This window comes from Misgurnus anguillicaudatus, chromosome 8 (assembly GCF_027580225.2).
Source record: "Misgurnus anguillicaudatus chromosome 8, ASM2758022v2, whole genome shotgun sequence".
Classification (NCBI taxonomy): Eukaryota; Metazoa; Chordata; class Actinopteri; order Cypriniformes; family Cobitidae; genus Misgurnus; species Misgurnus anguillicaudatus.
The window spans coordinates 4,173,954-4,190,125 of NC_073344.2; the positions used below are offsets into that span (position 1 = coordinate 4,173,954).

General features: G+C 43.9%; 1 protein-coding gene and 1 long non-coding RNA gene across 4 annotated transcripts in view; one reads left to right on the plus strand and one right to left on the minus strand.

The window, feature by feature from the left end:
- The window catches only part of crocc2 (ciliary rootlet coiled-coil, rootletin family member 2), a 117,912-nt gene that overhangs the window by 57,032 nt on the left and 44,708 nt on the right, over positions 1-16,172 (plus strand). For all 3 annotated transcript variants that reach the window (XM_073870142.1, XM_055213078.2, XM_073870143.1), the window contains 3 exons: positions 7,851-8,033; positions 8,619-8,763; positions 9,396-9,542. In XM_073870142.1, coding sequence (XP_073726243.1) covers positions 7,851-8,033; positions 8,619-8,763; positions 9,396-9,542 — 475 coding nt within the window. The remainder of the gene's footprint in view (positions 1-7,850; positions 8,034-8,618; positions 8,764-9,395; positions 9,543-16,172) is intronic.
- LOC129450378 (uncharacterized) lies at positions 11,194-13,476 on the minus strand. The gene is made up of 4 exons (XR_012370702.1): positions 12,945-13,476; positions 11,647-11,706; positions 11,450-11,524; positions 11,194-11,265 (listed from the first exon to the last, which is right to left on the minus strand). It is a non-coding gene; the product is annotated as an uncharacterized lncRNA (long non-coding RNA).

Here is a 16,172-nt window from a genome sequence, read left to right on the forward strand (position 1 = left end):
TTTTGCTGTGAGCAAACAATGATGGGCGTTAACCCATTGTGCTGCCCTCTACAATGAACACACAGTTCCCTTTCAGTCGGTCACTACGACGTCACGTCGTGACCGACGAATTGGGAACTCGCTTAGAGAGACCAATCTGCTTCGTATACTACTAAAACGCCAATGAACTTGGCATTGAGATATTTGCATAATGCTGGCGCCGCCCCGCCAGGTGCCTTTATAAGCAGCAGGTGCAAATAGGGAAATTAGCTTTTTCGCTTCGAAAGCCGGTATTATCTGCTCCTGAGAAGCTACTCTCTGCTCTTCTGGGAACGGTTGCTGAAGTTGATTGACAAGCAGTACTAACACAGCGGACGCTCGCAGTATTCCACTGCTCTGCATATTTTTTGTTTTTAGTTTAGTGTGTGCGCTGCCTTTCCCTGTGCGCATCATCAGCTGAGCACCTAAAGAGTGATTTCCCTAAAGAGTGATACGTGAGAGCTCTGTGTCTTTTTAAAGACAGCCACTCTCTCGTATATTCGGAGATCAGCGTCCTTTTCAGGATTGCTTTTCGTCTGTGCGATCTTGGATGCGAGAGGTATAAGGGTTCCAGTTACGGTCACGAGCGCTGTCTTCGTGCTTGGGCATCAAGCACTCTGAGGCTGCGTTCGTGGAGAGTTTTTGTTCTCTCTGTGAGAGCATAACCCTCTTGGATTGCGGAGACGGCTGACGTTTCTACGGGAATGCTGTCTTTGCAGTGCTGACACCGCCATGGTGCGACTGTCAAGCGCTCGCAGGACGCTCTTCGCATCACTACGCTGAGTAGGACGGAGGATGCATCCTCCACCTACCGGCCTTTCATCCTCAGCCGGTTGAGGCTCCGGTGGAGACTGCAGAGTCGTGTTCTATGATTTCTGCCAAATCCATTGGACCTCCTTCTGGTCCCGGTCACTTCTGCAGCATCAGAGGGGTGCCCATTTTTTCCTCCGAAGTGGAGTCGTTCCGGAGATGGTGGCCGTGCCAGCTCGAGCGGCGGAAACGGTAGAGTTGGAGAGGTTAACCCCTCTCCGCCCGAACCGTACCGCCCACGTGATTGGTATTTCGGAGCTGCTCGGGCCTCTCGGTCCTCTTCTCCTGTGCCTTTCTTTCCCGACGGCACGAAGAGCTGACGTAGCTTTCACCCCTCACCTCCCTCACCAACGGAGCCGCTAAGGGCGGGGACCCCTTCAGTGGAGGGGGGGGTTGCGATGCAGCTGCGTTCCTGGAGGGACCACCCAACCCTTCCCTCCCGTGTTTGTAGACAGTCGTCCGGGTACGGGCGCTGCCCATCAGGCATGCGGAGAGGCGGCTTCAGCCCTGCACGCATAACGTTGCTGCAGGTTCAAAGGATTTACAAGGGAGGCCGCGACCTTCAGTCGTGCGATGTCCACCACAGTGGTTCAGGATTGCCACCTTTGGCTGTGTCTGGCTGACATGACGGACGCAGGCGAGAACAACTTCTTGAATGCTCCTGTCTCACAGACCGGCCTCTTCGGCGAGCCCGTGGAGTCGTACAGCTCCGGTGAGCAGACTGAGGCGATTTCCTATGTCATGTCCCGGCGAAGGAGAGCTGCCCTTGGTCCACCACGCCGGCTCCTCAGTCTGCCTCTCGCCGTCGGCGTCCTGCGGCGACCACCTCCGTTCCCCTCCTCGGACCCCATCTCGGCAGCGCGGGGGAACCGGTCGTCAGCAGCTCGCCCCGCCCGCTTAGCCGCTTCCCGTGAAATCGGGAGTTTAAGTGGCCAGTAACGGGCGACCCGGATTGGCAGAGGATCACTCTTCAGGAGATGGTGATTCGCTCCTTCCCCCGATAGAGGGTCGGGTGGAAAGTTTTTGGTTTGCATGTGTTCCACCGGCGGTTTAGCCGGTACCCACTTAACCACACATAGAGTGCATTCCTCTTCCCTCTCCAGGTCTCCGGAGGATCGAGAGAGCCGTGAGCGGGCACACACCAGCTCACCCTACCTCTCCTCTATCGCCAGCGGGTGTTCTGAGGAGTCTGAGCCCTCCACTGAGGAGACCGGACCACCAGCACCCTCATCGGAGTCTGTGCTCTCCGCAGAGGAGACCAGACGACCGTCACATTCAGCGGGCTCAGGTCAGTGTCACACACACATACTGTAGATGTTTATGCTGTCACAGCAGACGCACCGGCAGTCTCACCTGTCTCGCTTCGCTGCCCCACTGCGGGTACTTCGGTAGTGTCGTTAATTCTCCTCGTACAGTGCCTGGGTGCTTGGCTTCAGTTCCCAGCCCGTTTCGTTGGGTTTTACGCATTATCCGCCTCGGTTACGAAATACAATTACCGGCACACTCCCAAAATTCTCGGGCTTCGTTTCACTATAGTGAAAGTGTCCGATGCACATGTACTGTGTGCATAAGTCGATGTCCTGCTGGCGAAGGATGTATCGAGCCAGTTCCTCTTACCGAGATGATGATGATAGGATTTTTCCAGCCTTTATCTCATAGTACCCAAAATACGCGGCGGGTTACGATCGATTTGATTTACGCACCGGCTCTACAAAGGTGATCTTTTTGGATGATAACGCTGAGGCTCGTATTTCAATATTCAGATCGGTTTGCAGCCTTAAAACTGTAGACGTGTACTGTATGTGTCCATCTCCCCTCGACTTAGACAGTTTTTTCGCTCTACGTCGTGGGGTTGGCATATTAATATTAAGTACACCATTCGAGCTGTCTCTCTCTCTCCGTGTCTCCATGAAAGTGCTAGTCACGGCATTAAAATATCAGAGAGAGAGCGTTGTTCGCATTCTGCTTTTATTTACGTCGACTTATAATAGCCCGTTCTTGGCAGACGTGCGCGAACACAGAGAGTTAATGCTTCGGCATCTCGCTCGTTTAAGTCATCAGGTCGACTGGGAAAGAGCAACTTTGCCCCGTGCAGAGGATCCTTTTTCTCAGTATGGAATTAGACTCGATCGACTAATTGGCGTGTTTTACAAGAGCGCGCAACCAGTCAGTTCTGACTTGCCTCGGTTTAATTTGAGGGAAGTACGCGGTCCCTCTGAAACAATTTCAGAAGCTCCTGGACATATGACAGCATGCTGCGGTTGTGACACTGCTCGAGCTGCGTCATATGAGACCGCTTCAGCGTTGGCTTTATGATCGAGTCTCGAGGAGAGCGTGGCGCACCGGCATACACCGTGTAAACACTACACTTGCGTGCCATTTCAATTTTACCCCCTAGTAGACCCAGCATTTCTGATAGCAAGATATGCCGCTGAGGGGTTTCCTGGCATTCTGTAGCATGTGATGCCCTAAGCACAGGATGATCAGCCACGTATGAGGGGCTTGCAGTCTCTGGGGTGTGCATAGCACCCCAACTGCCGCGAGCGGTGCGCTGTATATCTGGGACTTGTACGCTCCGCTATGGAGATGCGAGGGAAGGATGTATTAGTCGACACCGACAACATTGCGACTGTTGCGTTATTTACCGTTAAGGCGGTTTTGCGCTTTCGTCACCTGTCGCATCTCGCTCGTCATCTCCTCCTTTGGAGTCAGAAGCATCTGAGGTCCCTTCGTGCCATTTACATCCCGGTTCGCTCAATACAGCGGCAGACGCGCTTCCCGAGCTGCGCCCCCCGGCGAATTGCGACTCCACCCCCAGACGGCCCAGCTTATTGTGGAAGAAGTTCGGTCGTGCGTAGATAGATCTGTTTGCGTCGCCGGACGATACCCACTGTCGCCTATTTTATTCACTAACCGAGGGCAGCCTCGGCGTGGATGCGTTGGCACACAGCTGGCCGCGGGGGGTGCATAATACGCATTCCTTCCAGTGAGCTTTATTGCGCAGACACTGTGCAAAGTCAGGCAGGACGGGGAGAGCCTTTTATTAATCGTCCGTACTGGACGACCAGGAATTGGTTTTTCATAGTTAATGCTCCTCGCGACAGCCCTCCCTGGCGGATTCCCCTGAGGAAGGACTTTCTTTCTCAAGGAAGGGGCACATTTGGCACTCGCGCCCCGACCTGTGGGATATCCATGTATGGTCGTTGAGCGCGCGCAGGGTTTAGGTGATTTATCGCAAGCGGTATCTAACACCATCGACGCGGTTCGAGCACCGTCCTCAAGACGGGCCAACGCGCTTAATGAAACCTTTTCGTCACCCGGTGCTCTTCAAAACGCGAGGACCCCAGAGAATGCCCTTTAACATTGTGCTTTTATATCTTTAACATAGGTTAGATGGTAGGCTGTCCCTCCGCCATTAAAGTTGATATCGCCGCTATTTCTGCTCATCACTCACTTATCTACGGCAGATCAGTTGGCCAGCATGATTTAGTTAATACATTTTAAGTGGCGCTCGCAGGCTAAACCCCTCGTGCCCTCCCTCTTTCCTCCTGTGACCTGTCCATGGTGCTGAAGCCTTCAGGTCTCCCATTTAAGCCTTTGCAGTCTGCGAGTCTGAAGTTTTTATCAGTGAAAATTCTGACCCTGCTAGCATTGGCCTCCATGAAGAGAGTAGGGGATTTACATGCATTCTTTGTTGACGATTCGTGCCTTTAGTTTGGTCCTGCTGTCTCACTGAGACCCAGACTAGGCTACGTGCCCAAAGTTCCCACCACTCCATTCAGAGATAAGGTGGTGAGCTTGCAAGCGCTGCCCCCGGGGGACGCAGACCCAACCATGGCTTTGTTGTGCCCCGTACACGAACTGCGACTCTACGTGGTTCGCACGCAAAGCCTCAGGACCTCAGACCAGCTCTTTGTTTGTTATTGTGGCCAGCAGAAAGGGAAAGCTGTCACTAAGCAGAGGATGTTTCATTGGATAGTTGATACTATCGCCCTGGCTTATAATCTTCAGGGTATTTCTTGCCCCTTTAATTTGAGAACGCACTCCACACGGAGTGTTGCCTCATTTTGGGCTATCGCTCGTGGTTCCTCGCTAACAGACATCTGCAGAGCTGCTGGTTGGGCGACACCTAATACGTTCATTAGATTTTACAATGTTCGTATCGAGCCTGTATCCTCTCGTGTTCTTTCCTCACCAGGGAGGGCACGGAGAGCAGACTCGCAAGTTGGCTTGCAGCCTCCGACTGAGGCTCCAAATTGAGTTTTCAGTATGGAAGGCCATCAGAGCAAAAATGCGTAATGGTTTGAATTGCTCTTCCTCCGCTGCCTTGGCAGCCTTTGTTGCGGAGCATTGGCTGTCAGCCTTTCACTAGCTGTATTCTTACAAACCTATGTGTTTGGCTTGGGCTCCACATTGTGTCCCATCGGGTTCCTTTGTGAGTATTATTCCGTGGGGTTAATCCTACCAGCCCACGTTTCCCTTAGCAGAGCACTGCTTTGCTTACACAGCCACGGCTGTTCTTATTACTGTTTATTAGTCCACCATTAGCCCTTAAGAGGGGCGGTGGCTTCCGCAGCGTCCCTATACCGCTCAGATAGGGCGCTTCCCAGTCGCTGGCACTACTGTGCACACAAAATAATAAATTCAGTGAACACAAAATAATGAATTAACCCCCTTCAACAAAAAAAATTGTTCAAGTTACTTAATTATCTTTGTTGAAAAAACATTTTGAAGTTGGATTTTTTTACAGTGTGGGTCGTCAGATCAATTGGGAGAAGAGCAAGCTCTGCCCCATGCAGAAGATATTTTTTCTTGGTATGGAATTGGACTCGGTTGAACAGCTGCGGCAGCCCTAACACTGCTTGGGCTGTTACAAATGAGACCACTTCAATGCTGGCTTCACAACCGAGTACCAAGAAGGGTGTGGCTCAGCGGAATGAACCGAGTGAACATCACACTGGCATGCTGCCGCACCTTCACTCCGTGGTCAGACGCCTTGTTTCTCTGGGCTGGTGTACCCCTAGAACAGGTCTCCAGACATGTTATCATATGCACGGATGCCTCCACCACCGGGTCTCAGGGGTTTGGACAGCACCACAACTGCACTGGCACTTCAACTGCCTTGAATTGTAGACAGTGTATCTTGCACTCGACCGCCTCAAAAGTGAGATTCGAGGCAAGGATGTCCTAGTCCAAACAGACAATTCTGCGACCACAAAGTTGTCTGCGTTCTTGTCACATGTCGCAACTTACACGCCACCTCCTCTTGTGGAGTCAAAAGCATCTGAGGTCCCTTCATGCTGTCCACATTCCAGGTTCACTCAATGTAGCACATCCCACTGCCACCTGTTTTACTCTCTGACCAGTAGAATACTCAGTTCAGATGTGCTTGGCACACAGCTGGACACGGGGTCTTCACAAGTATGCGTTTCCCACAGTGAGCCTGCTTGCACAAACACTGTGCAAAGTCAGGGAGGATGAGGAGCGCATCCTCCTAATGGCTCTGTATTGGCCCACCAGAACGTGGTTCCCCGAACTCATACTCCCCATGACAGCCCCCCCACCGGATTCCCCTTCTTTCTTAGGAAGTGGGCACAATATGGCATCCGCGTCTGGACTTGTGGAATCTCCACATGTGCTCTTTGGACAGGATGGTTCTAAGGTTCTAAGTGGCTTACTCCAGGAGGTAGCTAACACAATCGCTTCAGCCCATGCAAAGTCTTTGAGACACGCTTATGCGCTGAAGTGGAATCTGTTCGCCGCGTGGTGTTGCTCTCTTTGAGAGGACCCACAGAGATACCTGATCAGTGTCGTGCTTTCTTTCCTTCAGCAGCGCTTGGAGAGGAGGCTGTCCCCCAGTGTAACACTAAAGGGCGATTTATAGTCGTGCCGTAGCCTGTGCGTAGCTCTGCGTAGCCTGACGCGCACCTCACAAAATTTTTAACAGCACGTCAGATCTACGCGGGCCGCAAGCGCTGTGATTGGTCCACCAGAACCCCTCCCGTCAGGTAAAAAAACTGCGTCATAGTTATTTCCGTTTGTGACAGTGAAAACAAAGATGAGCCAAGTTGAGGAGTGATTTAACTCAAACTGCATCAATTTACTTTCATCATTGCTAGTCTTCTCAAATTATACACAACAAGTTGCTGTTTCTTCTTCGTTTGTGGGTTAACTTGCTTAGCTTCTTCTTCTGTGACTTCTGCTGCTGCTACTGTGGTTACACGCGTGGTTACTGCCTACCAGCGGTCTGCAGGGGTGTTTGCACGTCTCATTTGCACGTCTCATTAGAAAGCCACCCCAGAGACCTCGATTTGCATATAAAATTTGGGGCTCCGCAGCGTTCCCAGCTACCGCCCAGGTGGGTACGCTTTCCAGTGTTACCTAAAGGTTACACTAGTGGGTTAAGGAACAAGTAGCGACCGGCCTCTCTGCATAACACCCTGTTCCGCCTACTCTAAAAACAAGGGGCAGAAGGTTTATGTAGGTCACTGGAAGGGGCAGCACCCATGGCACTTTGCAAGGGATTCCCAATACGTCGGTCACCGACGTGACGTCGAAGTGACCAACTGAAAGGGAAAGTCTCGGTTACGTACGTAACCCTCGTTCCTTGAAGGAATGTAATGGAGATGTCATGTCCCGTCACCACGGTTTGCTGTACCATTGCTGAGTCGGCTGGGCACTAGATGCTAGGCTTTCTCAGCGAAAAAATAGCTGATTATGCATTGTACCTGCCTCTCATTTATACTCGCGTGGCAGCGCCGGCCGATGCAAATATTTCATGCCAACATTCCTTGGCTCTTTGGATGTTTCTTGAAGCAGATAGGCCTCTCTAGCGAGTTTCCAATACGTTGGTCAAAGACGTGGCGTTTTTGTTTTTGCTTTTTTTCAAAGAACAAGACAACAAGTCTTGATCAATTTTGTTAAACTCTATTTATAACATTTTTGCACTTTTTTGGAAAAAAAATTTACACCACTGTATATATACATAATGTATATCCTTTTCTCTCTATCTCTTTTGCTAGTGGAAAAGGAGAGCTGGAGAGGCAGCTCTCGGTCCTTCAACAGCAGTTAGAGTGTGCGCATGCAGAGCAGGAAAGTTTGAGAAGCTCCTCTCTGGATGTTCAGAGACAGAGAGACCTCCTCAGGCAGCAGAGGGAGGATCTGGAGAGGCAGCTGGCTCGAGAACGTTCTGAATCTGAGAGAGGGTACGGTATTGTGAAATCATAAACCCCCAAACTTCTTTCTTGGCCCTTGTTTGTTTCCCTGTCCTATTGTTTACAGTCAGTATCACTAGCACATGTTGTCCTTAAAGTAGCCTTGAACCAAGCCAAACTTGTATTGTTTATCAAATTCATAAAACATAAAGATACATAATGCATTTACCTTACCAGTCAGGTTGAAAATAACAACCCTGATTGTAATGTGTGACCATGTGCTGTGTAGATGAGAAGAATTGTGAATGATTTTGGATGTCTTTTTATCCCAGATGAGGAAAATTTTGTTTATAGAAACATCTCTTGTGTGTATATTATTTGTATATACATACTGTATGTGTTTACATTAATATTGTGTGTACAATGTTTGCAATGCTGCTGATTTGGTTGTTCTAATACAGTTGTATACTTTGGTTTACATGAGCTTTAGCTTGAGCTTGCTTTGGGTTAAGCTGTTTTGCCCATATCTACAAATAAAAAGGTGTGCATTGATAATACAGCTTGGCTGTATGTCCTCAAGTGTTAAATTTAGGTGTTTACACAATACATAGTACAAGTGTGTATGTGTTTTTACAGACGCCACGCTCTCGAGCAGCTGGAGACAAGACACTCTGATGTACGTAAAGAGCTGGTCACTCTAAAGGAAGTTTTGAGTCAGCTGAACTTACAGAAAGAGGTTTTGGAGGATGAAAAAAGAAGTCTCACACAGGCTCTCTCTAGGGTAATACACATAGTCACACAATCACACAAAAAAATGCATGTCCACTTATCATCCCCTTATCCCCTCACATACAATAATCCTTTTACTCACTACATCACTCACTCAATCCCATAACCACTCATCTATTTCATCACTCTCACACTTAGTCACTCACTCTTTCACTTATCACATTGTCCATAATAACACCTGAACTAAGTCTGCATAAAAACTGTTCACACCTACATGTTCCTACAGTGAATTACATCTAGTCATAAAATTGTTCATGCAGATTCTTTTGCATTATTTATCCACTGAGTAAATACAGAGGGTTTTTTCCTGTCTAAAGTCCAACTCAGTTGCTGAATTACTGGAAACACAGTTTACTCTGACCTTGGGTGAGTTATCCAACTCAAATTTATTTGTAAAGGGTCCATTTTCCCCATGCAAAAGTGCTTTTGCAAGATTTTTCATCACTTGCTTTGTGACTTACAGCTATGGCTTTTCCACACTTTTGCAGGTTCTGTCGCAGATCAAGTCGCAGTGGTCTGCATTTTACCCACTGTTTTTAAAATATGCAACGGTTATGTGAACTCTGTAACTGATGATTAAAGTGTATATTGATGTTTACTGACGTTTGTATTACTTTACTTTAGGTGGAGGCCCAAAATGCTGAGCAGGAACTGACACTTACCAAACTGCAAAGTGAAGATGCAGGGCTGAAAGATTCTCTGGCCAAGATGGGAGCCCTGAGTGAGGGATTGGCTAAAGACAAGGTTGAACTGAACCGCCTTCTTCTGCAGGTCAGGGTCATAGCAATGTTGCTGTTAATCAATTGTAGACTATAATGTGTTAATGGATAATATTTATGCATTGTATAATGGTGGATTACATCTGCTAATGATGCCACAGTAGCTGCAGAGCAAGAACAAATATACGCTACTGATAAGACATGCATGTATGCAGACATGCTTCTGTGTTAGTCATTATCCCCTGTTAGCAGGTCTGGGGAGGGTTTTGAAAAACTTATAAAACACTGCAAAAACAGGCTTGCAGCAAGCAAATGTGGTTATATGAATGTTGAAAGTACAGGAAACATGCATTCTATTGGCTTACATGTTACATGTTATGAACATTGTACAATATAGAGGAGGTTTCCCGGACAGGGTTTATATTAATTTAGGACTAGGCCTTAGTTATATTAAGACATTAAAGTAGTTTAAAAAAAAAACTTAAAAAAGAGACAAAGCAATGACACTGATATATTTTAAGATGTTTTAAAAATTAAGACAGCTCAAACATGCATTTTAGTCTGGGACTAGGATAAACCCTGTCCGAGAAACTGCCCAATTGAGTTTCATGAATATATAATTTCTTTTGTTAAAAGATCTTATTTCCTTTAAATGGAAAGAACTATAAATTATATAATTTATATACGTGACACTGGTATGGGAATTAAAAACAAATCCAAAATAAGTCAAAACTTATAACAAATTTTCCTATGATTGTACAGAAAACATCATGGGCCCTATTTTTACGTTCTAAGTGCATGGTCTAGAGCAGTGGTTCCCAAACTTTTTCAGCGTGCGGCCCCCCTTGTGTACGGTGCATTCCTTCGCGGCCCCCCAAAGAAAATTTGTGACAAAAAACTGTTCTGAAACTCAACATTTTAATAAAAAAACATTCAATTATACAAAAAAAGTAGCTATTTTGGTTATTAGCCTTATTTTTTTTAGGTTTAATTACACAGAATTCATGATAAATTAATGTATTTCATAAAATGTCATAAAACTGGGGCCCCCCTGGCACCATTTCGCGGCCCCCAGTTTAAAAACCACTTACAGCACTTACAGTTTTTTACAATCACTTTGCTACTATTTTCAGAACATTGATGTCATTTTTCACAACTCAAAACGGATATTACTTGTAACACAGGCTGTCTAATGTCCAAAACATTGCACTGTGCATTCACATCTTTAAAAAAAATCTTGCACTTGCACAATCATTGGTTTAAAACACAAATTTACTGTTCCAACAGTTACTGTATGATTGAAACATAACTATAGATCACCCGCACACAAGCAACTGATAGTTTCACTATGTTATTGTTCATACAATCATTAAATTGTATGAACAAATTGTATATTTCTCCCTGTCTCGTCCTCGACCCCGAGGACAATGAGACAAACAGACCCAGTTCCTGTTGCTGTGAAGGTCATCACACCACTGATCTACTGATGCCCAGCCGATGCACGTCCGACGACCACCGGCTGAACCAGTTTAATCCGCTTACCCGCTTCCTATCCCTACCGTGTTTATATATATTAATTTCTCCAAAGGGTTTTTTGTCCTTCTAGGAGTTTTTCCCACTGGGTTTTCTCCTAGGGGTTTTTTCGTCCCCGGGAGAGTCAGCCAACTTTGGCTTAACTTAAGCACTTTACTGTATACCTTACACAGGGCCGTTTGAAGGAATTTGGGGGCCCCAAGCAAAATGGACATGGAGGCCCCCCCACACGCACGCAAAGCCTACAGGAACCACAGCATAGCCATACAGTTTAAGGTTTACAGTTTAAGGTTTATTTACACAGTTTGGTGGGAATTCAATAGTGATTTGCACTGTTGTTTTTTTTAACAATATGACAGCACACACTTATCAGTTTAAACTTTGGGCTGTGCATGATTTTAGCTATAATTATAGAGCTTGTGGTACCTTGTGCTATAGAGGAAACATCAGCACTGAGAAGTGATGCATCTGTTGATGTTGAGGATGACGTTGATGGTGTAGCTGGGAAAATAATTGAAAAAAAATCTGAAATTACCTGTTAAGTACATTTCACCATTTCACTGTTAGCATATTGAAAGAGGTCACTATAAACAGCTCAGCTCAGTGAGAGAAATTCACTCTACCTTCATCAGTGGATGTATCTTTAGGAAGAACCTGCGCGCTGAGAAATTTAAGCAAAGCACCTTGAGAGAGAAAGAAAAGATGGTAACACTTTATAATAACAATCATGTAAAGATGGTAAATTGATAGTAGTTAATTAATCTTTAATTGTCATTTAGCTGTTAGCAAAAAGTCTTTTTACTGTTAACAAACAATGAAATTATAATTAAATGACTAATTATTAGTAGTGTTGTAAATTAACAGTTTATTGTAACACACATATCTATCATATAATATATTAGGTATCGGGTAATGATTAAAAATGCTTGTAGATCTTTAAGAAACCATTTTTAAAACATCTATAAACATTACATAGATAGACGGACCAAATATTCCTAACACTTTGTTAAGGGTTACTAACTTTGTTGGTTTGTAAACTGTCTATAAACATAGACAAAGTTGCAACAAATGACTATAATACTATGTTAAATAGTTAATAAACAGTACCAGTGAAACATGTGAGTTGTCCTGATACTGTACTTGTAACAGTGTAAACATTGCTACACAGAATAAAGTACTGTTCAAGATCTGTTGGTAACTAATGTCATATTTGCATAAACTGTCACTACTGTATATCCTGACACTAGCACATTAAAATAAGCTATGAAAAAATAATGTTCCTCTGCCTCTTTCTGGTAAATAACGTATAGATTTTTTACAAAGTATTTATTAAGTAAAACGATCGGTTTGCTAACAGTTAAATGACAATAACTAAAGATTAAATATCTAACAATTTACCATCTATTAATGTTGGTTGTTATGAAGCGTTACCGAAAAGATGTGTTAGCAATAGCATTTCCATATTTTGATATTTAGAAGGGATGCAGCTGCTTTCACAACTACCAATGCTTAAAAACTTCCCAAGCTATTGTTTGATGCACAGAATTTATCGTGTCGTTTTCCTAACCCCATTTGGTAGATACATTATTTTGTTAAATAGATTATCACGGTGTGGAATAGTTTGTTTCATTAGCACTTTCATTTAAACCTATTATAAAGCTACATCAACGTCATGGAATTAAACAGCGATTTTGAAACAGATCTGCGTCTTCCTTATCTTGTTAAAAAACATATTACAGTATATAACCATATTCCGTTTGTTCGAGAAAAAAGTTGACTAACTGTTCGTTACAAGCAGCATTTGCCGTCAGGCAGGTATAGCTAACATAAACAGACTTTTGCTACTGCCTACCTGCTGCAAAATTACATCATTTGCACAAGACAAGTAGAGCTATTTCATCCAATGTAAATTATTACTTACCACTATTTTGTTTTTTCTTATACTCCTCTTCCTTTCTTTATTGGCTTCCAGAAGCATAAATCCGCTTCATGATGACTGCCGAAGTTTTGTATTTTGCCGGTAGCAGAGATCACATGGTTGGCTGGCTGCCTGTTGTCAGCGACTAGTACTGAGAGGGGGTGTTGTGTCGAACTCAGTTCCCCCTATGTTTCCCTTTAGTGTAGTGCTTTTATAGCGTTTTCATCACGTTACATTTAGAAAGATTAAAGATTTGAATTGGTTATACTAAAAAGGCATAATATCATGTATTTTATAATACAATTTATTAAATATTTCATACATTTGACAGTTTTCTATTTGGGTATTTCTTTTAAAATATAGCCTGTCTTTTTCTTTTTTTTTCCTCTACTGGTTGTTTTTAAAAATGTAATGTTTGCATACATAATTAAATAAATATGATACATATAATATGATTCATACTGTAAAAATAATTGACTTACCATTAAAAACAATACAGATAAATTACAGAAATGCACACATATACATCTCAGTAGCCATTCAAACTTTAAATATATAAATAATAAAACCTATAACATGGTGAAGAGCGCCATAAAAACACTCCACTGAACGGAAAAATAGGGGGAACATAGGGGGAACAGACTTCGACACAACAGGGGCCCTCTTGAGGGGGATTCCAATAATAACAGTGTCATTGCACTTTACTGCATTGCATTGACTATCAAAGGGACACAGTTTGTCGTTGCATTTATTCTCAACCAGTCGTTGTGTTGGGGCCCCAGAAAATTCCGGGGCCCCAAGCAATTGCTTGGTTTGCTTGCCTTGTCGCGACGGGCCTGACCTTACATTATTACTACGCTCGCTTGTATGGTTTATCCTTAGCCGCAATATTCTACTTCTTATATTATCTATTGATTTTCTGTGTTCTCCCCTACATTACTCATGTAAAGCTGCTTTGCAACAATTAACATTTTTGAAAAGCCCTATATAAATAAAATTGAATTGAAAAATCGAATTGAATTAAATATTGTAGAACAAATGATACAGGTTTCATTACGGTACTACATGTACAGTAAATACATCTATGTACTGTAAAAGTACTGCAGTAGTAGAGAGAATACTACAAACACAGTGGAATCATTTAACAAAGTTTGTAATACATTGATGCAAAACACTACAGTACAAGCACAACATAGGTCACATTATTCCACAATCTGCACTTAATCATCAGTAAGGAGCAGTGGCAGCCAGTGACTTCTTTTTCGAGGGTGGTCGATGCGAAGTTCGTCACAACATGCATGTAGCCCGTCATGTGTGTGGTTCTTTTTTTCAAAATGTGTTCTGCGCATCGAGAGATCCTGTGTGCATCACGTGTCTTGTCAAAATAAGAGCCTGCTGCAGATGTGTCTAAAGGGTTTATGATAAAAGAGACGCTCGCGTTTGCCAGATACTCGCATAATCTCATGCGTAATCAGAGTTTAGTGTTAAGGGAGTGTCCTGCGTGTATTTTGTGAACGTCCGCATCTCTTTTATTAGAAACGGTTTTGACACGTGTGCAGCAGGCACTAGTTTTGACAAAACACGTGATGCACATGGTTTACGTGACGCAACAAACACATATTTTGAAAACGCAAGCAACACATATGACACTCCGAACACTTAGCCGCCACTGGTAACAAGTTGGCAGAATTGGATTTATTGGAATTTTGCATTTATACAGTGCAGTGATAATTTGTTAATGCTCCATGCTTATTGGTGACAATGAATCTCGTTATCTTGAAACTTTCATGATTTTTAGTCAACATGGAAGATTGTCTGTTACAACTATTAAGTGTAATGCAACCATTACTTATCATTCTGAGCAGTTGTATCAATTGATAGTTAGATCATTGTAAGGAAATGAATAGACACTCATTTGAAATGTAATGTGTGAATTGTCTTTTAAAATAGTAGTACTTTGATGTTAAGTTGTCATATTGAACAGGCGATTTTTTTTTAATTAACAACTTATCTAAGTTTTACATGTATTGTATCTAAGCAATTGAGAAAAGTGTTAGAGTTTTGAAAAATGTGGATTGTGATCATTGGTTGTTAGTTTTGTGTCTAGAGTTGTAAAAAATGACATCAAGGTTCTGAAAATAGTAGCAAAGTGATTGTAAAAAACTCTAAGGTGTGTCCAAATCCACTTTTGCTAGTCTTAAAGGAATAGTCTACTCATTTTCAATATTAAAATATGTTATTACCTTAACTAAGAACTGTTGATACATCTCTCTATCATCTGTGTGCGTGCACGTAAGCGCTGGAGCGCGCTGCGACGCTTCGATAGCATTTAGCTTAGCCCCATTCATTCAATGGTACCATTTAGAGATAAAGTTAGAAGTGACCAAACACATCAACGTTTTTCCTATTTAAGACGAGTAGTTATACGAGCAAGTTTGGTGGTACAAAATAAAACGTAGCGCTTTTCTAAGCGGATTTACAAAAGGAACTATATTTTATGGCGTAATAGCACTTTTGGGAGTACTTCGACTCGGCGCAGTAACACCCTCCCTCTCCCATTATGAGAGTGAGAAGGGGAGCGGACTTTTCAGGCGAGTCGAAGTACTCCCAAAAGTGCTATTACGCCATAAATATAGTTCCTCTTTTAAATCCGCTTAGAAAAGCGCTATGTTTTATTTTGCACCACCAAACTTGCTCGTATAACTACTCGTCTTAAATAGGAAAAACGTTGATGTGTTTGGTCACTTCTAACTTTATCTCTAAATGGTACCATTGAATGAATGGGGCTAAGCTAAATGCTATCGAAGCGTTGCAGCGCGCTCCAGCGCTTACGTGCACGCACACAGACGACAGAGGGACGCATCAACAACTCCCAGTCAAGGTAACAACACATCCCAATATTGAAAATGAGTAGACTATTCCTTTAAGACGGGAAAATGGTCAGCGCACCCAGCGCATGGTCATCCCTGTTCTCTTAATGAGTAATGGTTGTGTTTTGGGCGTAACGTGCAATAAACCAATGAGATTCTCATCTCCCATCCCCTTTAAAGGGGTCATATCATGAAAATCTGACTTTTTCTATGTTTAAGTGCTATAATTGGGTCCCCGGTGCTTCGATCTACCTAGAAAATGTGTAAAAGAACTACACAGTAACTTAGTTTTGATAAGTATTGATAACTACCCGGTACTCAGTTCTCTGCATCATGTGAAAAAATAGGTAATTGAAATTTG